General features: G+C 30.7%; 4 protein-coding genes across 5 annotated transcripts; 2 read left to right on the top strand and 2 right to left on the bottom strand.

The window, feature by feature from the left end:
- Positions 1 to 142: 142 nt before the first annotated feature.
- Positions 143 to 4,231, bottom strand: LeuRS (Leucyl-tRNA synthetase). The gene is made up of 4 exons (XM_035081237.1): positions 4,074 to 4,231; positions 3,674 to 3,886; positions 485 to 3,593; positions 143 to 400 (listed from the first exon to the last, which is right to left on the bottom strand). The coding sequence occupies exons 1-4, from the start codon at positions 4,074 to 4,076 to the stop codon at positions 186 to 188; spliced, it is 3,540 nt and encodes a 1,179-aa protein (XP_034937128.1). The 5' UTR covers positions 4,077 to 4,231; the 3' UTR covers positions 143 to 185.
- A 1,671-nt stretch (positions 4,232 to 5,902) lies between these two features.
- LOC118065724 (uncharacterized) lies at positions 5,903 to 7,189 on the top strand. The gene is made up of 3 exons (XM_035081193.1): positions 5,903 to 6,301; positions 6,463 to 6,741; positions 6,836 to 7,189. Exons 1-3 carry the CDS (start codon positions 5,945 to 5,947, stop codon positions 7,187 to 7,189), a joined length of 990 nt encoding a protein of 329 aa, XP_034937084.1. The 5' UTR covers positions 5,903 to 5,944.
- Positions 7,190 to 10,150: 2,961 nt separating this feature from the next.
- On the bottom strand, positions 10,151 to 17,323 carry Ptp69D (Protein tyrosine phosphatase 69D). Of its 2 annotated transcripts, none has more exons than XM_035081126.1 (8): positions 16,797 to 17,323; positions 16,172 to 16,480; positions 14,035 to 15,924; positions 13,168 to 13,414; positions 12,054 to 13,053; positions 11,665 to 11,973; positions 11,154 to 11,582; positions 10,151 to 11,059 (listed from the first exon to the last, which is right to left on the bottom strand). In XM_035081126.1, the coding sequence occupies exons 1-8, from the start codon at positions 16,891 to 16,893 to the stop codon at positions 10,979 to 10,981; spliced, it is 4,362 nt and encodes a 1,453-aa protein (XP_034937017.1). In that variant the 5' UTR covers positions 16,894 to 17,323; the 3' UTR covers positions 10,151 to 10,978. The 2 variants fall into 2 exon arrangements, with proteins under 2 accessions (XP_034937017.1, XP_034937016.1); XM_035081125.1 differs by having other exon boundaries at positions 12,054 to 13,065; positions 16,797 to 16,893.
- Positions 17,324 to 17,549: 226 nt separating this feature from the next.
- Positions 17,550 to 24,541, top strand: RhoGAP71E (Rho GTPase activating protein at 71E). Its single transcript, XM_035081172.1, has 10 exons — positions 17,550 to 18,360; positions 18,578 to 18,638; positions 18,795 to 19,066; positions 19,453 to 19,654; positions 20,243 to 20,405; positions 20,513 to 20,590; positions 20,678 to 20,835; positions 21,041 to 21,163; positions 21,844 to 21,988; positions 22,160 to 24,541. The coding sequence occupies exons 1-10, from the start codon at positions 18,248 to 18,250 to the stop codon at positions 22,525 to 22,527; spliced, it is 1,683 nt and encodes a 560-aa protein (XP_034937063.1). The 5' UTR covers positions 17,550 to 18,247; the 3' UTR covers positions 22,528 to 24,541.
- The last annotated feature ends 807 nt before the right edge of the window (positions 24,542 to 25,348 follow it).

Genomic DNA, 25,348 nt, shown 5'->3' with positions numbered 1-25,348 from the left:
ATTAAAAAGTTCTTACCTTATAAGTATTCGTGTTTTTCTCAGTACAAAGAATATTTTATTATCTTAATAAAAATGTAATAAAGACTTTTGATAGCCTTTGAAAATGATTCAGAGGTCAACGATGTAAGGTATTAAAGTACAATTTTGATAAATAGTTTTATTAAATAGCGTTTACAAAGACTGAATCAGCAAATATTCTTAACAACATACAAAATTTCATCGCCTATTTGATAGACATTTGTACCTTCTGTTAATTCAATCACATTACAGTCTAATTTTACGTTGAATACTGCATTAGAAGGTATAAGTACTTTACCTCTAAGAATATCCTCTGTCGTTGGAATTGTTCTGGTTCCCAAAATTGGATCTTCATATCGATAAAGTGAAACAAGTGATGAGTCTAAAAAAATAATGATACATTATATTTATAAAAAATACTGAAAGTTAATGATCTTGAATATTTATTATTCCAATAAAAAAAAACCTTTTATCCTTTTATTATCTTTAGCTATCTTCCCTGCAACATCAGCGGCTGTAGTTCCATTACTAAGTTTTATGTTAACACTAAAAAGTCCACTGCATTTTTGTGGATTTATCGCTCTAATAAACACCCCAGGTGTAGATGAAAAATTCATGTAAGGTGAACCAGGACAACATTCTTCTTTCGTTTTTTCTGATGCTTCATCCGTGTATTTAATTTCTATTTCATCTAAATCTAGAGTACTTTTTAAATAATCTTTACTACCAGTTAGTACATTCACCTCATCAAAATCAAGCGTTAAATTGAGTGCGGAAATTCCCAAAGTTTCTACTTTCTCCTTCAAAACTTGTACAAAAGGCATAACTTTTTTCATATATTTCTTCAATTCATTTTTTCCTGATAATTCTGAAGCTATTACTTTATTCTCTGGTAAAGACTGTCCATTTTTATCCCAAAAATCTTTCATAGTTTTTATCACAATAGTCTGCCAAGGAGGATAAGTTTTGGCCACCCAAATGATACCGTGATCAGGTTTTTCTGGAGGAGGAGTATCAACTTTACCTTTACCAGTCTTTCTTGTAGTACAATAATTTTTTAACAAAATTCTAAATGAATGAGCAGCATCCATGAGATATTGGGATGATTTAATAAGAATATGATCAATGGGTCCAACTGCTGGCCAGCGAATTTTAAGAACACTTTCTTTGCCAATGATAGTTCTTACATGCTCAGCAACATGAGGACAAATTGGAGATATTAAAATAGTTTGGAGGTCGATATATTGCATTATTAAGCCCCAATTAATGCCGTCAAGAGCACTGAGTTGAATATATTTATCTCTGGCTGCTTGAAGTTCAAAAAACCCAGTCCTGAGAGCTTCTTTGTATAACATATTTGCATAATGATCTCCAGTCTCTTGAATTTTTAAGTTCATCTCACTTTGAAATACTTTGTCATTAAAGGTTACAGGTTCTCCTTTTCTATACGTATTTTCAGATGCTAAAACTTCACGAACCCATTCAATAAATGTGTAAAGTCGTAAAATACCAGCATCTGCCATTGTTTCAACGAAATTAGCATCTTCCACTGAATCACCGGAGTCAGCAAGGCATAAGCGCATTCCGTCAGCAGAAAACTTCCCCACAGCTTCCGCGAGAGTTAAAAAGTTGCCTTCAGACTTAGACATTTTTGCAGAGTTCAACATTAAATGGCCGTTAGCTCGAATGCCTTTAGGCCACTTATCTGGTTCATTAGGCCACATGGCCACATGATTGTAAATGTAAAAAGTTAAATGATTTTGAATCAAATCTTTTCCAGAGACTCTTAAATCTACTGGATACCAGTATTGAAATTCTGTACGCATCACTTCTAGAGCTTCTTTTTTTATTGATGTTTTTGGAAACTTTGCATTCTTGAAGAAAATATAATCCCAAACTTCTGATGTCATTTGCTCAGCTTTTATTCCAAACACATTCGGTTTATCACCTTTAAAAGTTCCTCCTTGTAGTAAATGAGCTATGGTATAATACGCATTATAAATTGTAGAATCAGATAGAGATTCAATCAGCCAACTTTCATCCCATGGAAGCTTTGTTCCTAATCCATATGTTCTCGAGCATGCATATTCATGAAGCCAATCTAAACAAGCGTAAAAATTTTTCTTCACTTCGTCATGAAAAGTTTCAATTTTCTCTAAAGCTTTCCTTGCTTCTGCTTTCCAAGTTTCATCACCATAATCTAGATACCATTGATTACACAAAGCTACAACACACTCATCGTTTGATCTAGATATAATAGTTTTTTCTGGTTCATAGTAAATAACAGCAGTCTTTTCATCAACCAACTTCTTTTGAATAAGTTTTTTTACATCTTGTATTTTTTTCCCTTTGTGTTCTCCTACTAATAGAACTCCATCATAAAATCCTTTTAAGTAAACCATTTCTTTAGCTTCTAAAAGTTTTGCCTTATCATTTTGAGATTGGATTTTTAATTTCTCATAAACTGTTATAGCTGAGAGTTTTCCAAATTCAGGAATCTCTAAAATCGAAATTGGTTCATACGGTAAAACCATCTCATCCTTAATATTGTACTTTTCTCTGAGTGCTTGTTTCTTTTTTAAGTCTACTAGAGCAGCATAATCATCAGGAGAATCACTAGGAACTGAAGTAACAATTCCTGTGCCTTTATCTTCTTTAATAGTCAACATGGGAAGGGTGTAAATTATTTTATTACTAGTCAAAGGTGCACTTAAAGGTAATCCAAGTAGATCTTGACCAGTTAGCTCAACAATAATATCAAGTTTGCCTTCATCTTTCATAAATCCTTGATAAGCCATATTCCTTGCTGCTCTTTTAGTTGAGATGAAGATTTCTCCATTTGCCAAAGTGTAAGCAATATAATGAATATCTGGATGAACCCAACAATTTGTTTGACCATACATTGTTTCTGGACGGAGTGTTGCAGCCACTAAGAAAACCTGCTTTCCTTTAGCAGCTTTTAATTTTTCTGGAAAAGGTTCCAATAACTTCATTTTTACAAGAGTATATTCTTGAGGTCCAACTCCTTCTCCTGATGACCTATCATGGTCCATGCAAGGTTGATTATCTTTAGGTGAGAAAATAGTGTATCGTTTTCCATATTTTATTTTATTTCTTGCCTTTAAATGTTGAAATTGCCATCTAACAAACGAATCAAAGAAAGGATTAGCATCAGTTGTGATAAATGTACGACGCCAATCAACATGAAGTCCAATTGATTTCAAGTCTTCAACAGCAAGTGGTGGGAAATAATCCAACCAGTACGATGAGTCAGTAAAGTTCTTTATCTCATCATCATTCATACCAAGACTTTGCATAATTTGCCATTGATATTTAGCAGCACCTGTCTTTGCTACTGCTTTACTTTTTTTTCCTTTACTTTTGTCTTTCATAACTATGTCATCAACGACTTCTTCGATAGTTTCTTCTTCTTGAGGAAACTTTGGAGGATATCCAAAGACTTCCATTTCTCTTTTCAATTTATCCGCACATGCTTTTATAGGCATACCAGTACAGTGGAAGCCAAAAGGAAAAAGTACTTTTTTTCCTAGAAGTCGGTTGTATCTGACAGCAAACTGAAAACATTTATAAAGATAACTTTTAGTACTAAAATACTACCAATTGTAGATAACAAACAATTGTTTAATATTCGAACCTCGCATTTTGATAAAGAAAATGTATGTCCTAGATGTAAACGACCATTCATATAAGGAAATGGGAACGTTGCTAAAAATTTCTCATCAGGAGAATTCTTAGGTTTTTTTGGAGCATCCTCTTCATAGACTTTTTCAGCTTCCCATTTTGCTTGAACATCTTTTTCAATTTTCTGAAGATATTCTACTTTAAAAGTACCTTTTCTCTCGGCTGCCTAGATAAACATAATTAAACAAGAAAATTGAGCATAAACATTCTTTAGTATGCAGATAATGAAAGCAGATGGTACCTAGTAGGTTAGAAACTCTTTATGAGTAATTATTCAAGTTCTTTATAGGTATTCAAAAGAAATATATTATAATACAATGAAAATAAGTAGAAATAAATATAATTTTTCATACCATTGAGCTTTTTTTTGATGTAGCTGCGAAAAATTCCTATTTAAGTGATTGAAAATACACGTGAACATCCGGCTTCCAACTTGATTCAAATCACTACCACCAATAAAATTTACCCGCACACATACATATTAGATTTCATGTAGTACGCAAACGTCAGAGCATTTTTCATCATCATTCCCGCCTTATCATTTTTTATAAAATTGCATTATTTTTACCGGTCATATTTATACAAGAGAAAACTGATTTATTAACAACATGTAACAAATTTTTTTCTCTGCTATAATAAATTATTTTTATAATGAAGTATTTATCCAGAGAACTTTTTAAACATTTAATAATGAAACGTTATTTATTCAATAGTAATTAGAATAATTACATTATTTTTGGAAAAATATTTGTTTAATTCTAAAAAAGTTTATAATTCTTTGAAGAATGATGTGTTCGTATTCTTAGAATATCTTGAAAGTTATCACAATTTTAAGATTTTATAATATTATACAATTGCTAAACCATTTATGTGTACTTTAGGAAATATTAGAGCATTTCAGTAACTGAAAAAATCTTCTAATGGTTATATTTTTTCAAAGTAAATGGTGACATTATTCTGAATATATAAATAATTATTAGTTTCGAGGACTATTATCAGAATGCTAACGGTCTTCCTACGGTCAACTACTCCAGTAAACTATCCATCGAACCGCGAATCCTCACAGTACTCTTCAGAATCAATCAGTATAAAACAATTTTGAATAATAATAATTACTTGCACAATATAGATCTCAAAGCGTGTTTGTTCCAATTTTGTGACAACATAATACGAGTAAATACAGTTGTATTTTAAAAATTACTCAAATGATTGACAACTAGATTTTAATAATAGTTATTTTCCTTCAATGTCCTAAGTGTCCTTTAAGATAAACCGATCATTTTGCTTATTTCTTACTGACACTGAAAAAATTAGAACGAAAGGTAAATGTATTTGAATTCGGAGTGGAACAAACATGTGAATCATTATTTGAACGTAAGAAAGAAGAAAAATCAACTGTATGGAAGTTTTATTCTGTCATTATTCTTTTTATATTTTGTCAACGGCCTAAATACTCCTGAAGAATTTTTATTCTTAACTTTGGTACTGGTTTTCGTACGCATTACCGTTAGATTGTATATTCATTAATTCATTTAATGCACATAAATATGAAATTCTGAAAATAACAAATAGCTTCACTGAAAGTTGGTTTTCTATTCTGTAAATCTGGTCCAAACGTGATCGGAATTGGAGATCTAGTGCACATATTCTTGAAAAAAATCATAGCCCTTCACTTAAAACTCGTTTCTTAGCACTTGTTCAATCTAAAAGATAAATTTTCATTGTGTAATGATTCAATTACAATAATTTAGTATGAGTAGTTGACCCCAAGACCTGGGGATCGTAAATGAGTCTGATATTTATTTTTATTTGTAGTAACAAGAAGTCCAGTATGGTAGTGTAGCCAGAAGGATCTCGATGAGTTTCCAGTAGTGGGGAAGCTGAATCGCTCGCTAAAGTAACCAGTTTATTGCATGCAGTCCTTTCATTTACAACTGGCGTATGTTCCTTCATTACAAGAAATGTGTTGTGATGCCGGTGGTCACCTAAATATTATAAAAAATTTTAATTAAAAAATTTCTCTTGACGTTAGTTCACTCATATTCATCTACAATTAAATTGCTACTAAGACTGTTAACATTCATTTTATAATGTTTGATAAAATCAAACTTGTTTTAAAGTGTACCAAGTGGAGTTATTTGTTATTTTAAAATAATTAATAATTAATCGTGTAACTGTAAATACTTAATTTAAATAAAGAAAATAATTATTTTTGGATATCAATATGATTAAAAAAATAATTAATGCGATAAAACTAGTCCTAGTTATTCTTCTGGTCTTCTCATTAAATGTTAAGAGTTTAGAATCCAGTGAAGATTATTTAAAAAATGTGATGGTTGAACTTCAAGGATTAAAATCCTCGCCATCATTTGTGCAAGTTTATCCTAATGTTCATGATACACACTATCTAGCTGGTAAAAGATTATCTGGATCCAATTCTATTTCATCAATACCAAATGCTGTACCAGCAGTAATTTACCACGAAAATGTTCCAAAAATTCAAACTATTAGATTTACTCCGAAAAAGGTTGAGCCAGTAGATATGATGGAAAGTGCCTCGAGTAATCAGTACTATCAGCAAGTGAGTTGTTAAAATGTTCTAAAAATACATAAAACATTGTTAGAGATAAGAATTAACGTATTTATCATAAAAAATATATATAAAAAGCTCATTTTAGAGTGTTTACAAATAAGAAAAATAATATTTTATTTTACTTACAATGGTGATAAATTATTTTTTAGGTTCCACGTCCAATAATTGTCCCAGAACCATCAAAGTTAGACTCTCCATTGGGTTACACGAAAAATGAATTAGCTGCGATGTATAAACAAGCTTTGGAATCTGGAAGTGCTATTAATTTATCTGTATTAAAAAATACTCTGGATTCTGGACAAATTCCATCAATTGTTGATAATCATCTTCAGTTTCCAACCAATCAACAGGCTGCCTATGCATACTACTTTTACCCTCTGAAAACATTCATAAATAATCTTCAGGATAATTATGGTTATAAAACGATTGTAAGTTTATGAAATTATTTTTATATAAATATGTTTCAAATATATTTACATTGAAATAATGATAATTTTAAATAATGATTATTATGTTTTTCAGAGTGATTATTACCCGCATCATTCATCTTCAGTTTTAGATTCGCAGAAGCAAATAGTAATAAATCCACTGTTTATGGCAATAAGTAGTTTCGTTGGTATGGCTCTGCTTTTCATGTTTGGTGTAATAGTTCTACCTAGAATCTTTGGAGAATTTAGATCTCGACTGGTCCATGATGAGCTAATGGATTTAACTAAAACTGTGACAGAGGCTATTGATAATTATAGTCCAACAGTAAGACCAAAGTTAGAACATGAAGTGGTGGGAATCAGAACTAGACCAGGACATCGGTCGAGGAGAAAAAAACCTCATCGTAGTAGCTATGTTGTGAATACTTCAATGGGAGGAAGTCTATGAGTTTTTATTGAATAGTTCATGTGTCATGTTCTCTTTAAATAGAACTTAATAAATTCTGTAAAGTATAGCTTCTAGTATTGAAACAATCACAACTAATATGGAACAAACATATAATCAATTATAATAAATGTCAAGGTGGATAATTATTAATTATTACGAATATTAGGAATAATTAATAATTAGATTTTTTTTATTATAATAATTAAACTGACTTTTTCAGAATTTAAAAAAAAAGTACAGTTTAATTAATACAACTTTTCATGAATTTTGCGTAAAAATTAACTTGTAAATTAATTTTTATGTGAACTTGATAAAGTTAAATTATAATATTGAGTTGGTAAATAAGTCTTTATATATTTTTGTTATAATTTATTTTCTTTATTTATTTATTTATTTATTTCTTCTAACAATTATAAGAAGCTTTTGGGCATTTTCATAATAAAAATGTATAAAAAAAGACTAACAGTTACCTATTAAAGTCGATAAAATAAATAAAAGAATAGCAATACAACAATAAAAAAATGATACATAAAAATCTGTACATAAGAACATTACAAAGACTTTTTTACCAAATTAATTCCTTTATGTTTTCATAAAAATTGTTGAAAACTATTATTCAACAGAGATGCTGTACACATTGTATGAAAATTATATTACATGGCATTAAAGTGCGGAAGACTTAAACTAAAGTATTAATAATAATAATTTTCCCAACAAACGGGTTATTAATTTATTGTATATTCAATATTTATTCTTCTTAATTACTTAAAAACGTTACTTTACAAAACTCTCCAGCGTTCACTCACACGCGACAACAATATCATGAAATAATGTAATCAACTCTTTTCCATTCCACTATCAAGTCATTTTAATCCTTGATAAGAAAGAGAAAACAAGCAACAATAGTTATTGTTTTTAATTAATTGTATAATTCATTTTCTGTTCTTTTCTCTTTCTTTTTTCTTACATGAACATTTTTCTCTGTTGTTATCACTATCATTTATATTTCTTTTTATTATCTGGCACATAATGCCACACGATTCTTCATTTGATAAGTACGAGTCTACGTTTTGTATTAAAAAAGAAAAATTCGTATTTCAAAAATTATGAAACAACTTCTCGAGCTGTTCGAGATGCCTGACTTATTTTACTGGTCGCTAAGATGAGGTAGAGTTTCATCATTACATTGGATATTTTGTTTTCAGTCATAAAAAAGAAAATGTACGTACAAATGAAGAATTGTAATCTAACAATATAACGACAGTCGCGTGAAGCAGTTGTATTATGGTTTTTCATTTATTTCCATTAATTATTTCTTGTTATTTTTGATCATACACTTAATACTGCTAAACAAAATTTGACAGGTTCTATATTTTTCAATCGAAAGACAGTTTAGATATAATTCTTCCGACTATCCTCTCTCACAATGAATTGAGAATTTTAAATATTCTCTGGGGCTCATAAATCTGCGGCTAATAAAATATTCACAAGCTTAAATACTGATTATTGTACATTCGTTTAGAGCCTTTCGATTATTTGTCGTGTTTATGTATTAATAAGAACCACAGAAGGATATTTGACATTCCCAAATTTCCGGGAAAATTTTTCTACGATTCATAAAATTATGAACAATAAAGATATTTACAATTTTGGTCAAAAATAACCGAACAATTTGAATTTATTAAAAATTATTTTTTTTTCATATTTTATTTTTAAAAAATGGTTTTTGGTATTTTAATTTAAAAAATTTTTTTAAGTAAAAAATTAATTTTCATAGAAATCTTAGTTATAAAATTTTATATATAATTTGATTTTTATAATAATTTACAAAATATAGTTGTATATTTTTATGTGATAATATAAAATAATTAGTAAAAAATAGTTATCTTTAAATTATTAATCATCTTGACCCCCTTGTTTGTGTATGACTTTTAATTTGATTAATAATTAATTTACAATATAAAAATTTTAGAAAATTTATTCACTTAATTATATGATACCTTTCTTAGATTGTTTATAATCCAAGCCATTCGGATAATTTTGACCACAACTGTGAAATGGCAACACATAAAAACGTCTAAACCGTTTAATAATTGTATAAAAGGCTGTACGCACTTAACGAGGTAATTATCCAGGCATGCATTACATTTTAGCGTGAACATATTCTTGCTTTTATGCTACATATCATTGCGATTGGTTGACACAAAAGACAAAAATGAAATAAAAAAAACTGATGCACCTTCTTTTTATCAATAATTATTTTAATCTAGTGGCATAATAGCGTAACGGTATAAATATAGACACCAGTTTGAGATTATCTATTTTTGTGTTTCGTATTCAAGACAAGATTTAAACATTTTACTAATTATATTAATTATTGTATGATAGATATAAAATCATGGGGGAGGACACGAGAATTGTTGCGTGAAGACACGCATGAACTAATTTAATGGAATGAAAAAATAATTTTTCCAGCTAAATCTATTTTATCTAACAAATTATTTTACATAGATTACGCGAATTAAATTATTAAAAATATATTTTTTATGAAAATATTTATGGAAAAAAACAATATTTTTAATAATTACTTAAAAAGATCGTATGTTTGTTTTTCTCCTAAAAAATCATAATTCAGCACGTGTGCTGGAAAATTGACTAGAAAATTAAATAGCAAACAAAGGAAATAGATGACGTATATATACTATAATAAGAATGAAAAGTGTTAGCGCAAAATCTAAGAATTTAATTATAAATACAATCACGTGTCCATGATTTATTATAAATTTAAACTTGTTTCCTTTGGTCAGAAAAAATGTGACCATTTCCTAATGATTAGGTAGAGAAAATAAAGTCCTCTTCTTTGTGCTTAGATCGAGCTTTCGAAAAATGCTCACGGGAGGAGACTCTGTAAAAAATGGCTGTGTGACTTAAACCCGACAATAAAGCGAATCCACTTCACACTATCAGTCTTTCCCCATTATTTTTACTTTTCTTAAAATTTTCTGATGAAAAAAAATTACATTAATGAGTGATTCATCGCACGCACGCGTGTTTCATACTCTCATGTGACCACACATATGTATAATTTTTAAATATTTATGTATTGTATAACGCAGCCACAAGATTCATCTTTAAATGTATATTTTTGTATGTATACTATTTACAATTTATAATGAAATGTTTAACTATGGCGAGATTCATATTAACGGTTGATTGATAACCGAGTCAATAATATTTACGGCACATGAATAATACGATCAGAGGCTCTACTTATAAAAATTTGCGCTACAATATTGCCAAAGCATTTTTTATAATTATTCCCATCCCTCATTTAACTTCTCATATATAAATTTTACAAACACACCAACATTCATTCATTATTTCCACACCATTCACTGTAGCGAGCAAGAGAACACTGCAACTTAAATTTAGCTGATATTTTTCATTTTTGTTAATCATATCCATTAGAATGATGTCATTCTCATTATTTACCAATAAAAAAAGTTTTAATATTTTCCTGCAATTCATTTTACACGCGTGTGTTACAGGATACAGTTCGTAGCCAATTTATTCTACGTGCAATTGTATATAAACTGATGCGATAACCGCAACACTCGACTTGCATGTATACATGAGTAAAGCCAATGTTTCTTTGGCTATTTCAATTGATACACTCAGTTTTTTAACTTTGACAAAATTCATTCTAGGTAAATCCAACAATGACTTACTCAATAAAAATGTAGTTGTCAGTCTTCCGAGACATGAATTAATGATGCCGTTGAATTTTTATTAAGACTCTGGTTCATCATCAGTGAGGTTGTGTAAATCTGCATAATTTATTATAGCCCTATGAAGAAACTCATACTGCGCCTGTAAAGAAGAAATAATTTTTTTATTTAATTAACTAGATAATTAACGGCTTAGGAAAAATTTCAATTCATTAAAATTAAAAAAAAAAACTCACAAAACTGCTAATCATTCCATGTCTTTGGGACCTGAGTTTTTTCGTCGTTGTGAAAATATCAACTCTTTTTTCAGTTCTCAATTGTTGAACAAGAATACTAAGAGCAACAAACATTGAACTTCTATCAGAACCAAAGCTGCAATGCACAACAATGGGAACCGTCGATTCTACATCATTAGAAAGCGTCTGATCAACAAGCTCAATGAGTCCTCGCGTCACTTCCGGTACTTCACCCTCCACCGTGGGCCAACCATGATATTGATACTGTGTTACAACTGCAGTTTCATCAGTTTTTGTGTTTTCGACACACAGCTCTCGACGTGTGTAATAAGGACAGCTTTCGCTTTGAATATATCTCACTCTAATGTGTTCGTAAGCCACTTCATCTTCCGGCCAATATCGTGGACATTTACGAGGTCCTTCAGATAGCTACAAAATTAATTAATCATTGATATATACAATAAAGCTATGGATTAGTATTGAAAGGTGTTGAAGTAATAATTAAACTTACATCTGAAAGCATAACAATAGTAGAAATACACTGCTCAGAAATCATTCGCCAAAAATCTGCGATCGTTGTATCTAGAGGATCTTGCGTAATGATAAATGACTCAGAATTATCATATCCTTCAATGAACGACGCGTTAATATACGTTGAATGTTCTCTTCCTGGAATAGGAGTGAGAATAACACGGTTACGATCATACGGTATTATCGATTCACTTCTATTCTTAATCCGATTTTCTTCGCCACCTCCTACGGAAAATGATTTACGTTCTTCTAAAACGGAACTTATCTTTTGTGAATTTAATACAAGTCCCTGAAAATAAAATTTTATTCAAAATTTGATAAAAGTTTAATAAATTATTGAGAGTAAAAAATAATAATAAAATAACTCACGTCATATTCTTCTTCCATTCGGAATTTTTCTTTTCCATTATCTCTTTGTCTCAATTTCTCTACTTGAGTCTTGAGTTGATATATTGGAATCTCCGTATCTCCATACGTTGCCATTTCCATTAACGACCGATAAATGAATATGTATTGCTTCAAAGACTGTACTAAGAAATTACGCTGATGTCGAAGATCACAAACAGTATTGAAGATAGACACTTGCCCCTCTTCCGCAAGTTGCTGAAGAAGAGAATCTAGAGCAACAAGTGTACCACTTCTTCCTACTCCTGCACTACAATGAACAAGAATGGGACCTTTTTCAAGAGAGTATGCTTCATTCACTCGCTTTATAAACCGTAAAATAGCGTGAGGATGTTCTGGAGCCATAAAATCTTTCCAAACTAAGAAATGATATTGAATAATTGTCCTAGTATCTCTTTCTCCTATTTTCGTCATTTTCAATTCTCTTATAATATAGTCAGAAAATGCTCTTTGTCTTACATGATCAACTGTAATATCTCCAAAAATTTTTGACTCATCTTTATCAGGCCAATATTTTGCACATTTTGTCTTAGAATATTCTTCAAGATTCGTTAACATCAACACTAGCTCTAAATGTTGCTCCCAAATCATTCTCCAGTAATCACAAACTGTATTATCCATCGGACCTTGAGCACAAATAAACTTTTTTCGTTCCTTGTATCCCAGTACAAAGTTTGCATTGATATAATCTGAGCCAGCAATCCCATCCATCTGTGAGAGACGTACACGTGTCTGATCGTAGCACTTGATATCAGGGTAACGATTTTTGTAAAGATTCTCCCGAGCTTCAGATGCTCGTGTTGTCCTGTCAGCAAACCTGTCCGGTAAAAGCTCAAACTCATGTTGAAAACCGTAGTCAGAATCACGATGGCGTTCTACATAAGCTTGAAGCAAATCATTCTTAGCGATCGGTGGCATATCCGGCGGACTATCTGCAACAAGTTGGCGTCTTCTTCTTATAGTCCTACAGAGATGCCTACCAAAAAGGGGCATCCATTAGAAAACCTGTCGATGAGTATTCTTTTTTCTTTTGGCTTATTGACTTCGTTAAACAAGCTCGAGACTCTCGATTACTCACCTCGTGCTGTTCCTTAAGATGATGTGTTCCTCACCATTTTGTTCTGCACGTTTTGTATATCTATGAAGAATACATAGTGCAATTAACAGTATTAAAATGATGAGAATTAAAGCCACTGAGATTTGAAGTATCATTCCTAATGTTCCCACTTGTTCTGTTGCTATTGCTCGAGGTTCAAAACCACCAAATAAAGTATTTAAATAACCACTATAAGCTGGTAATGCCTGCCTTTCTTGATTTCCGTAGACTATTCCATAGACAAAAATAATATTGTTGATCATATTTATTAATTATAAAATTTAAAAAATATATTTCTAATAGAATCTCGAACTGTTCTTCATATTTAAAAAATTTCGCAAAAGATTATCACATCATCAAAATCGACTATTTCGCTACAGATAGAGAGTAAGAAAGTTCGAGGTTCTACTGTATAGCAGAAATAATTTTGCAATCATCTAAAAATAAAAAAAAAATGACTCATCATAGAATCAAATAAACACGCGGGTTAAAATGTCATATTTTGATAAAAACACTAAATTTTGTCATACCGTCACGAAAATTTAAGATTGATTCTTAATTTTAAGGTTATAACAGTGACGTTCTTCCTCTCGAAAAGATAAACAACACTCATTTGCGTTTGCACACAAATAAATTGTTGTCTTTCTACGCAGAATAAATACATACCTTTCGAGAATCAGAACGGTGAGCACTCTGTTTGTCGGTGAAGATATGACGAAAAGTAGATTAGTAACGAAATAATAATAGTTGTAGTGAATTAAAAAATTTAAAAAATTTTTGCAAATTATTTTGGTAAATATAACGATATAGATCATCGTAATACTAATAAAAAATACTATATGTACCCACCCATGACTTCGATGAATGCCGTATAATTTGAATTTTCATCAAGGAATCCATCAGCAGGAGGATATTGTCCAGACTTTGGAGGGCTCTCGATAATCATAGTGTCACTCATAGAATTATCTCGTTTACGTCTAGTAGCTCGAGTCGTGGTTAAACTTTCCAATTGACTAAAGCTCGTTATTTCTACGCTAGGATTGGTGCTTGTTGGCTGAGCACTAGGCGGTGTAGTTACAGATACAGTTGTTTGCATTGTAGAAGTGGGCGTACTGGTAGTATTTATAGTAGTTGGCACATCAGGCATAAGGTGAAGCGTTGGTGAAGGTTTAGGACGTAAACCAATACATTGATCACAAGCAGAACTACCATTAAAATTTGTATAACCATCACCAAGAAAAACTTCAGATAACAAGTGATCACTATCAAAAAGCTCTGCTAAATAAGCCCCACCAGCTGGTGATGCGTGAGCATAATGATAAGAATGAACATCTAGTTCATCCGGTGAGGGAAGATCTCCTGAAGTTTTATGCGGTGCTAGTTTTACCAAAAATACTCTGTAGCAACAAATTGGGCCATTTCTCTCAGATATTCGTGGCAGGTAGAGCTTGAAAAGATGTCTTCCCTCGTGCTCAATTTTCCGCCAATTCCGCATATTTAAACTCTCTCTATCTGGAACCGTACCAGGCATTGTGCAATTTCCAACTACTTCTTTACCTGGTGCTTTAACTCTAGTGACACCATAAATTTTGACGGTATAATTGGTATTTGGTGGAAGTCGTTTAAATTCAAAGCTTCTATCTTTTTCTTTACTATTATGACTCAGAGGTCCAAATTTATCAACATAAATTTTTGCACGATCATTACGATACCTAGAAATGCCTGAAAGTTCCAACTGATAATGCATTATCACACCGTTGTGTACAATAGGAGGTTCCCAGGAAACTGATACGAAATTAGTTCTACTAATTTCATCATAATTACATGAAACAGTAAAGTTTTGCGGTGGACCACTAATTCCATCCATAGTTGTACCATTAACTACATCACTCCAATTACCGCACTGTTCTGTAAAATAACTGCATGCGGCGATTTTGAATTGATAGGTCGTAGCCGGTTTAAGATCAGTAAAGACATATTCTTTATATCCAGTTTGAGGATGATGCACAGTTTCTTTTTTTTCGTTCCCGAGGATGACCATCAGTTTATAAAAATGCACATGATCTTTGAGATGTGGTGGAGGTAGAGTCCAGCCTAGGGTTATTGAACCGCCAGTTATACCTTTAACTATGCTGGTTGGCACAAAGATAGGATCTTCTTCAAGAGTTGTTATCAGTCGTGGATCAATGTGGACTTGGGATTTACCAATTTTATTCGTCGCAACTAAGCCTATTTGATAAGCAGTTGACTTTTCTAAACCTTTCAAAACATAATCTGTATTACTTCCGTTGATCACTTCACTATGATACTGCCAATCACTTCCGTTTTTTCTGAATTTAATTTCATAAACATCAATAGGCATATTGCCATTATTTACAGTCCAATTCAAATAAATTTTATCAGCGCCTACAGCTTTCATAAAATCGATGTTTACTTGAGGAACATCCACGACAAACAAATTTCTTAAACCACTCACTAGCCTGTTATAATCGTATGCTAAGCACGAATACGTTCCGTTATCATTTCTATAGACCCGAGAAAAATTTAATGTCAAAATATAGTAAGTTTCATTCACTTTTGAGACTTGTGATCGTTCTTTTAAATCCTCCGCACTTTCAAAATTATTTCCTTTTACCCAACTAAAATTACTTAGAGGAAATCCATGAATATGGCATGATAAAATAGCAGGCGATGTTGTATTCGCCCAAACATCCTTTGTTGGCTCTACTCTTCCCGGTTCTGTAAATAAAATTAAAATTAATTGAATAATTTAACCTATTAAACCAAAAAAAAAAAATATGAGTTCATTCGTATTGTTTTTGAACTGCAGTAACTCTATCTTAAAATCACATTCAATGTGATGAAATCGTACATATAAATAACTTTTGTGTTAAGTCAAAGTTGTATTGAGCACGTGAAATTATTTTTATTGATATTTAATATTAACTTTAGATACTTTATTTATTAAAAAAAATTTTAAACTCACCTATTACCCTAATATTAATCTTTTTTTCAAGATATTCCCCTCCATTAGTTTTAGCTTTACACGTATAATTTCCCATGTCATCCCTGCTGACTTGTTTTAAATCCAGTCTTACTTTATATTCTGATTCAACAACAGTTGTGACATTTTTGTCATTTCGAGTCCACAGAATTTGGCCAGGCTCACTGAGCCTACATATAAAAGAAGGTGTACTACCAGCTTCTATTTCATCAATTTGTTGAGAGGAATCAATCTCCAGAGTAGCACGAGGTAGAAAATATTGTGTACTTGATGTGTCTGTTGTTTCTGTAGCTGTAAAGAATACAAATAGCAGTTTCTATCACTGAATCACCAAGACCAACATCAACTTCATTATAAATCATCTTATCTTGTTGCTGCGATGTGCATGGGCTTAATTATTTTTACATCGATAAAAAACAAGACTAGATTGATTTCATACAATGAATAAATGTAAAAGAAATAGAACAAAAAAATTTCTATCACACTACAAACAAATAAATGCTCCAAAAGAACAAACGTTTTCTTGATGATAACTACATTGTGATCAAAAATTATTACATTGAACTTTATGGATACCGAATTATTTAAAAAAAAAAGAAAAACTTACTAGTATTATTCAACTCCTCAGTGGAGATAGTTTTGATGATGGAGTAGACAAATAAAAGCACTAGAGTACTCGCCATCGGCAAACGACTCCGTAACATGGCGTCTTCGTTGGGATCTCGTTTATGACAGCCGGGCGTGTACAATATGCCCTTCGTCCTTTTCCTCCTTTCTTCTTCCGCTAAACTCCACTTCACTTGTTAGCTCTTGACTACACGTCAGGCTCACCTCGCCGAGAGTCTTTCAGCCTCGTCTGGGTAACATGTCCCACCTTCCTTGACACCTTCCTCGAGCGTCTCTTCTACCCCTGTCTATACATCGTGTAAAACTTGAAACACTATTGGGCGCGAAGTTGAACCCACCCTTCCTTTATCACTTATTGAGTTCAAATTACGCAGGTGAATTACGTTATTTTCGCTGGGGATTTCTAAATTGAGAATACTATTGCTTTGTAGTTTCACTGGTCTTTAACCGGTGTTAAATAACGTTGTATATATGTACGACGCACGATCAGTACTATATCCTCGGAAAGCTGTGCACAATCTGCCGGTGTGTGTCCGTTGCTCATGAATTATTTCCATCTCTTTTTAGAGTTCTATCTCTTTTCACCATTTTGCTGATTACAGCGCTATCTATTTTCCTGCGGATTAATTTGGAACTGCTATGTAAACTAAGTTGTTAATCAAGCAATTTACTTTACTGACAAGCGATGATGTAAAAAAAAAGTAAAGGTGTCATTTGATGAATAACCGTTTTGATTGGTTTTTTATACGAATTTGCTAAGTGAAGGAACCTGAAAAAAGAACAAAAGTATGTTACGGACTAGGTATATGAAACGAATTGTGTGTGGGTGGACAATAAATCGGCCTTGCAAACCATCTTCAAGCTCATGATCCTTCAAAAAAGGAATAATAAAAAGGAGCAATCGGGTTTTAACATCCGATTGAGACTCGCGAAGCGTCGTTGTCGGGGCCATATTGATTTTTTGGAAAATAAAATATGAAGAGCTGCGGAGTGGTGGTCTAAGGTGTGGTTGGTATTGGTTAGTGACCATAGGAATGCTTTACTGCGCCCGCGAGTAGTCTAGTTAACGAATCTGATGATTGAAGAAGGGAAAAACGATGTGTTGATTAAAAATGTGGTAGCGCAGCTAAATATTTCAAATAGTTATCGGTATCATCGAGTGGAAACCAATTGGAAGAATGTTTTAAGTGTTGATAGTGAATGTTAGGTTAGCTCCATGTTTGCTGGTGTAATTGATTTGTCAAATGATCCTCGTGTCGTCAAGTTTAGACACCATTTCTTCGAGTGACACACTCCCGGATCACGCCTAAGCATGTCAACGATGATACACTTGTAGAACAACTTAGAGAGAACCATAAAGCATCGTTTATTCCCTTGAAAAATAAAACAGAATAATGCCTGCATGATTTTTAAATTATACATCCAGTTGAAATGATGAGTAGTTGGACTGAAAGAATGCATCGGCGGGCTGCGACCCTTGGCAACGTTGTCACCAGCTGTGGACATCCTTCGTCGGTACCTCCATATCCTAGAAGACTCGAAAAGTAAAAGTCTACATTTCCTAGCATCTTATATCTTTTGATGACAATTATTTTTATGATATATTGTTTTAATTGTTTCAATTGTTCACACGAGTATAATTTGTTGTGATCTACTCCAAAATAAATTTTTTCACTTAACATTTCTTGATTGCATTTTCCTTTAATTTTATTGAAGGATTTATGGAATTGTTTTATTTATCTAATTAAAAATTTGTTACAGAGTTAAATTTGGTATACCACTCGATGAAGTATGTAAAAATGATATTCCTGGTCCGTTGTTAGTAAGTTTCACTTAAAAATATTCCTTTTTGTTGATTGATTTTTGATCTTTCAAAAAAATCTGAAAAATATTATTAATAAATCATAAAAATATTTATTAATAATTAATAACTTCTTTCCTTTATTGTGAGATATTCATTGTGTATTGTATAATTCAGGTTCTCATTTTGAAGCTGAACAAAGAAGCACCCCTAAGAAAAGATGTGTTCAGAGCACCAGGGCATCAGGGTAACATGAAGAAACTTATCCATTTCTTACAAACAGGACGATTAGTCAATATGGACAATTTTAGCGTTTATACAATAGCTAGTGTGTTGAAAAAATTTTTGAGAAAAATACCTGGTGGAGTTTTCGGGCGGGAAGGAGAACAACAATTGTTTACAGTTATTCAACTTGATAGTATGGAACAACAGAGGGACCAGATTCATAAGTAAATTTTATTTTTATCGTTGAGAATTTATTAATAAATTCAAGACCGAGCACTTATTGCTAAAATAAAATTTATCATTTTTGTATACAATAACGTCAAATGATCTATTTTCAACAATGTTATTTATTTTTAATTTTAATATTTTCAATTTAAAAAATATATAAATTGTATTATTTCATTTACTAGCTAATAAGTTTCAATAAGATCGTATTTTCTCACACGCCTGAATCAATTATTTCTAATTAAAGAATATAATAGTCAGGTAATAAAGGAGATAGTTGAAAATAGATTGTTTCATATGAATAGATTAGTGAAAATAATTACTTATTATAATAATAAATGTGATTTACAATCATAATAAGATTATTTGTTATTGTTTTTTGTAGATTAATAACATCATTACCAGTATATACACAACGTCTACTTGTACTTCTCTTTGGAACCTTCAGGGTAGTAGCTGTAAACAGTGAAAGAGCTCATACAGGAATGTCTAGTGAAGCTCTTGGAGTATCAGTCGCACCTTCATTTTTTCAAAGCTGCGTAAGTGATGGTAAAACTGCAAAAATGGAAGATGTACTCAGATTCAAGGTAATTTCTAATTCTTTATTTAAATAGTTTTCAAAAATTTCACCTAGTGCTAGTCTTAGTCAAGGCATCGAATCACTCTTTTACGCATTTAAATATTGAGTTTTTATAAAGAATAATTAGATAATATTTATTAACTAGGAAGATAGATATTGAAATAGTTCCCCTTAGAAAAATTTAAGGAATAAAATATCTATGTACATCTTTTGTAAATATACCCTTAATAACACTGAAATAAAAACTTAATTAATAAGAAGTGCATGAGCTTGATAATTTCATGGGCTTTACTGTGATCATTTAAGATCATCTTTTCATTTGTTAAATTTGCTTTCTTATCACCAGGCGGAGGTTTCAGTAAGTTTGAATTATTCAAAATTCTACACATTGAATTGTATAAAAAAAAAATTGTTAATGCATAAGTAGTAAATAAGTTCGTAACTAAATAAATAATGCATGTGGCTTGAATAAAATAGCTTTTAGTAAACTTAATAATGTCAACATTTCATCTGAATTAAAATGTATTATAACATTGCAAGTACTATGAATTGGTTTCAAATAATTGACTAATCTTTTAATTGTTATTCAATTCAGGTAGCTACACGCGTAATGAAATTTATGATTGACAATTTTGGAGTTTCAAATCTTTTTGGTCGTGAGAATTACGAATTTTATGCCAGAATAACTGGGAGAATATTGAAAGTAGAAGAAGACTGGATATTCAGTTTCAGATATCCTCCCGACAGCGTAGTATCAAGTAAGTTTATCTTTTATTTTAACTGTATTTTGTCTTGAATTAAAAGTATCTAATTGTTTTAATAAACTAATTATTAATTTTAATCATGATCATTTGCTAATCTTTAGGACAATTGTCTCTTGAAGCGGAAAAAACGTGGATGCAATATGAATGCGAACGATGGGGATTGAAACTTAACTTGGAATGTTAGTGTTTTATTTATTAAACATTGACTATTGATTATTAATGTATAAATAGTGGTCATTGTATTCAATTATTTTTTTTTTCTTTAGCTATGTCACATCAAGAAGAATCCCAATCAACACCAGCTTTAATCCACATGCCAGAGTCTTTAGATCTTACGTCATCATTAGGAATGATTCCAGAGAATACTTTACTTGAGAGTTATACTCGGCTATCCGTTAGTTTAGAAGAAAATGGACTATTTCATGTAAGTAATTCTCTGAAAATATACTTTTTAACCACTTTAAAAAGTAATTGAATAACTTAATTTTGAAAAAAGGGTAATTGATTAACTTATTCAACAAATTATTTCAATTAACACTAAGTCAGTCTGTAGTTAAATGTTAAATTGAAAAATGATTCGTGGAAGTTTTCATCAGACAAAAAACTATTATGAGATTTAATTCATTTAGGCATCAAGCCGATCATCAAGCAATGGTAGTCATCAATCTCGCCATGCAGCAATGACGTTAGATGAATTGCGAGCTGTGAATAGATATGCTGAGAGTACGAAAAGCCTTACTTATTTGCCACAGGTAGGCATTGGAGAAGCTTAACAAGAGCCTTATCGATCAATAGCACTTTCGACAAACAAAAGACATCATTGTTATAAAGAAGACTTACAATCGCTACTTATATTAATTAATTAATATACAATCAGAAGAATTGAATATCATCATGAGAATTGCGAGAAATTGATAACATTGCATTTATTATTGATAATTGTTATTTGAGCCATTCTATCGTAAAACAGTATTGATATCAAAGACCTACGATAGGATTACATAAACAAAGACTGCATTTTTGTCAATTAAATACTCTTGACATTGTGTTATATTACAATCATTGATGTTGATGTCGGTATTAATAATTTTTTACTATTTAATTGTATTATTTATTTATAATAAGCACTTCATTTGTATTCAGATGCATGATCAAAACATATATTTAACACTTTTATAATATTTTTCCAATTAGAAAGTAAATTATTGATTAATTTAATCTTTGTTTAGTTTCCTGTTTCATTATTTTTGTTATTAATGTACTCATATTAGTAATGTAGATTTTTAACATGCGTTTCACCATCACGTGTACATAATAAATTTATTTTTCTGCACTCATATACACGTAATTAATTACTAATTATAAATGTAAACATCCTGAATGATCTCAATGTATTCTGTTAAGATAATTCTACCGTTTTCTCTCGGTTCAGGTGCATGAAAGGCAAACTGCTCGTATGCGTACGAGGTCTGAATGGTTTTTAACGCCTGTTGGAGAAAGACTTATTGGCACTGATAGTGATCCCACAGCCATACATATTCTAAGAGGATCTAATCGATCTTCTTCCGGTAACATTGGTAAGTATTTAGTCAACCCTAACAAAACTTTTGTTTCTTTGTTGACTAATCAATTATTGCTTCATTAAATTAACACAGTCTAATTAACAAAATGAATGTCAAAACTAATATAACTCGACGTGAAGTTCTTGATACTGATGAAAGTGTTAATTTATTCTATTTCTTTATTAGCAACTGGTTTGAGTGCAAGCGCAGAGTCAGTGAAACGTCCAAGTTTACGGAGAACTGCTTCGAGAGAGAAATCTCGACTTCATCGAAGTTCCTCACGACGTAATAAAGAGAATGGAACGAAGACTCGAGCATCAGTTGATGCTTGTAAATCACGATCTGTAGAGATAATGAAAATGAAAAGAGTTTCGCTTGAACAACCAGCAGAGAAGATTATGAAAAATAAGAGTGATGAATTGCTTAATGATGAAATACACTCAAGAGAATGTTTAACTGAGAAAACGACTGATATTTCAATTGGACCTCAAGACTGTACAGAAATGGATGTTCAAACATTTCATGTTACATTAACATATAAACCAAGAATATGAAACAAACATTAAAGCAGTTTTTGTTTTTAATAATAATAAGCTGCTGGAATATGTTTTAAGCGAAATTATTAAACTTATTTTATGAACGAAGAACGTCATACGTAAAAAAAATACGTACACGTATCTGCTTTAATGCCCTCCAAAAATTGAATGTGTTATTAAATTGGAAACTTGTGAAAATTTTTTATACTTGAATGCTTGATTAGTTTATTGAACGATTTTAGTATCTGTCAATCGATACACTTTTTGTGTGTTAAAAAAAATTTTAATTGTATGCGTGGTTAGTAATGTTTAGTTAAATAATCTTCGACGTTCGCGTGATTAGACTACCTATTGATACATCTTTATAACTCGAAAAAGATGCATGGATAGGATGTAAATCTTTCATACAGGGTGTGGAATAGGCAGACATCATGCTCATTCCATTTTTCGAATATTTATATGTTACTAGACAAAAAATCATAATACTTTTTCGAAAACAAGGTAATACAATGAATAAGTTTTCCACAAATTTTGAACTAATCTTTGCCACATACAAATTTGATGTTTTTATTTCACTACTGAATGATGTTAATGATGTGTACTGATAAAGGTACTTTTAATACTGGCATCTAATCATTTAAAACAAGATTTTTTAATTTTATCAACTGTACCATTCCAACTGCATTTATTAATTTGATCTTATACTGTCATTAATTATCTACATGATTTGACAAACTTCTGAAATAAAAAAAAAAAAAAACTCGTTTCTAATTTAAAAATAATGACAGTATAATTTTCATAATTATTTACTACATTTTTTCGCTTTGTATATAAAGTTTTTTATATACATATATTACAAGAAGCGAGTGGAAACGTTATTTATGCTCTTCGAAAAAAATACTATTCGATTAGCGGATGCATAAGAGATAGTTGACATCATTGATACAATAATATATTTATAAAATTGTTTTATCCTAGAATTAAGTATTAGGAGAATGTTTTAATCATTTTCACTGTCACAACTGATTAATTTTTGCCGTTTATTTGCACAGAGAGTATAATGAAAATCTTAGTAATTTTTATATTTCCTTTTTTATAATTTATTATTTGCTTTAACAAACTTATTAATATATTATTATCATAAATTTCAGTATTGGCATAGAAATTGTAAAAATTTATTATTTATGTACAATTACTCAACGATATTTGTCAAAGTTATTTGTTTTAGTATTTTTGAATAGTATTAAAAGAAACGTTATTATCAGTTATATTTTCGAAAATATGTATCGATTATCCAACCTGCACCAAAGAGCAGCTGTTTTAGTTTATTAATTAGGATTTAATTAGCACGTCGCTTTGCATATTGACAAATTTACAAATATTTTATAGACTTTTCATTTATCATTATTATTTTTCACGAAAACTTTTATTTGTTTTTTCACGAGTCACTGTGATTTAAGCTTCATCATGTAATATTTTAATACTATAAGATTTATAATATAAAGTGAGTCCAATAAGTTCGATAAAATTATGTTCAAAGTGTTCTAATATATTAAATGAAAAGAACATAAATGCCAAATATCAGAGTAGAGATATTTACAATGAATATTATCGTGACATTCGACACTGAAGACTGGTTTTAGGACCATATAGTGATTAGAATGCTTGATAGTAATATTTTTTTCTTTTAATTGATTATTCAGTATAATAATTATATAAATGTGTTTCTCTACTGTTTCGCATATATTGTACAAGACAATATTTTTTATGTTGATCTGTGGTCCAAAATAAATTGCCAAAGCTGTAAGACTGTCAGCAAAGAGATCAGATAATTGATTGCAAAATTTAAATATTGTCTTCAAATTTTTTTTATTGTTATTAATTCCTTATTTTATAATTATTGAATGTATATAACAAAATTATGTAGTTAATTGAACCACACCAATGATAAGAAATCGGATGATTAGTTTTTAAGTCACGAAATAAAAGAAAAAGAATTGTGTTAAAAGATCACGCTCACATATATAACATATCGCCGCATTTTTTTATTTCTAGGACATTTTTTAAGATTTTTTGATAAAAAGAAAATTATGTACCTAGTTTTGAGAACATACCACCGCACAACAATCCATGAATTAAACAGTTTACGCTCAATTGTTTATAATGAAACAATAATTATTAATAATGACATCAAGTAAAAATAAAATGGAAATATACGATATTATTTTTAAGTATAATAGTTCGGACAAAAAGATTTTATATCAAGAAAAATATGCGATTGTGCCAAAGTTCGATCATGTCTATGGTTTCCTTTTTCAACAGAATGATCTTCGATGATGAACTTCGATAATATTCAAATAGAAAATCACCCATTTCACAGCTTTCCATGAATTCATACATTTTTATATATTTCAAATGCAAAAAAAAACGATAATATCATTATTTCTGCGGACAAAGAGAAAAAAATAGCTATAAGCATTTGAAATAAAAATCACTTAATTCTGATTGCTGTTTAAATGTGATTAAGAATATGAATCAACTAGAGGCGTAATTTATTTGTAACTATAATCGTGATGTCAGTATGTTCGATGTTCAAAAAGAAAAGATCAAACCCATTTTTACGAATCATTGTCGAAATGTTTTATCATTATACTGATTGCATATTTCGCATATTATTTATAATTGAATTAATTGAATACATTTTATAATTTTATTTCTATTTATCTCTAATACACACGTCTTATTTACATATAAACAAATGCTCCAAAATATCTTCCAGCTTCAATAATTACAATGACTTCCACCGACATAATATTAACATTAATTTTGAACTAACATT

Source organism: Chelonus insularis, unplaced genomic scaffold, assembly GCF_013357705.1.
Source record: "Chelonus insularis isolate UGA/USDA-ARS -01 unplaced genomic scaffold, ASM1335770v1 contig_321_pilon, whole genome shotgun sequence".
In the NCBI taxonomy this organism is placed as follows: domain Eukaryota; kingdom Metazoa; phylum Arthropoda; class Insecta; order Hymenoptera; family Braconidae; genus Chelonus; species Chelonus insularis.
This window is presented reverse-complemented; position numbering and strand designations above follow the sequence as displayed.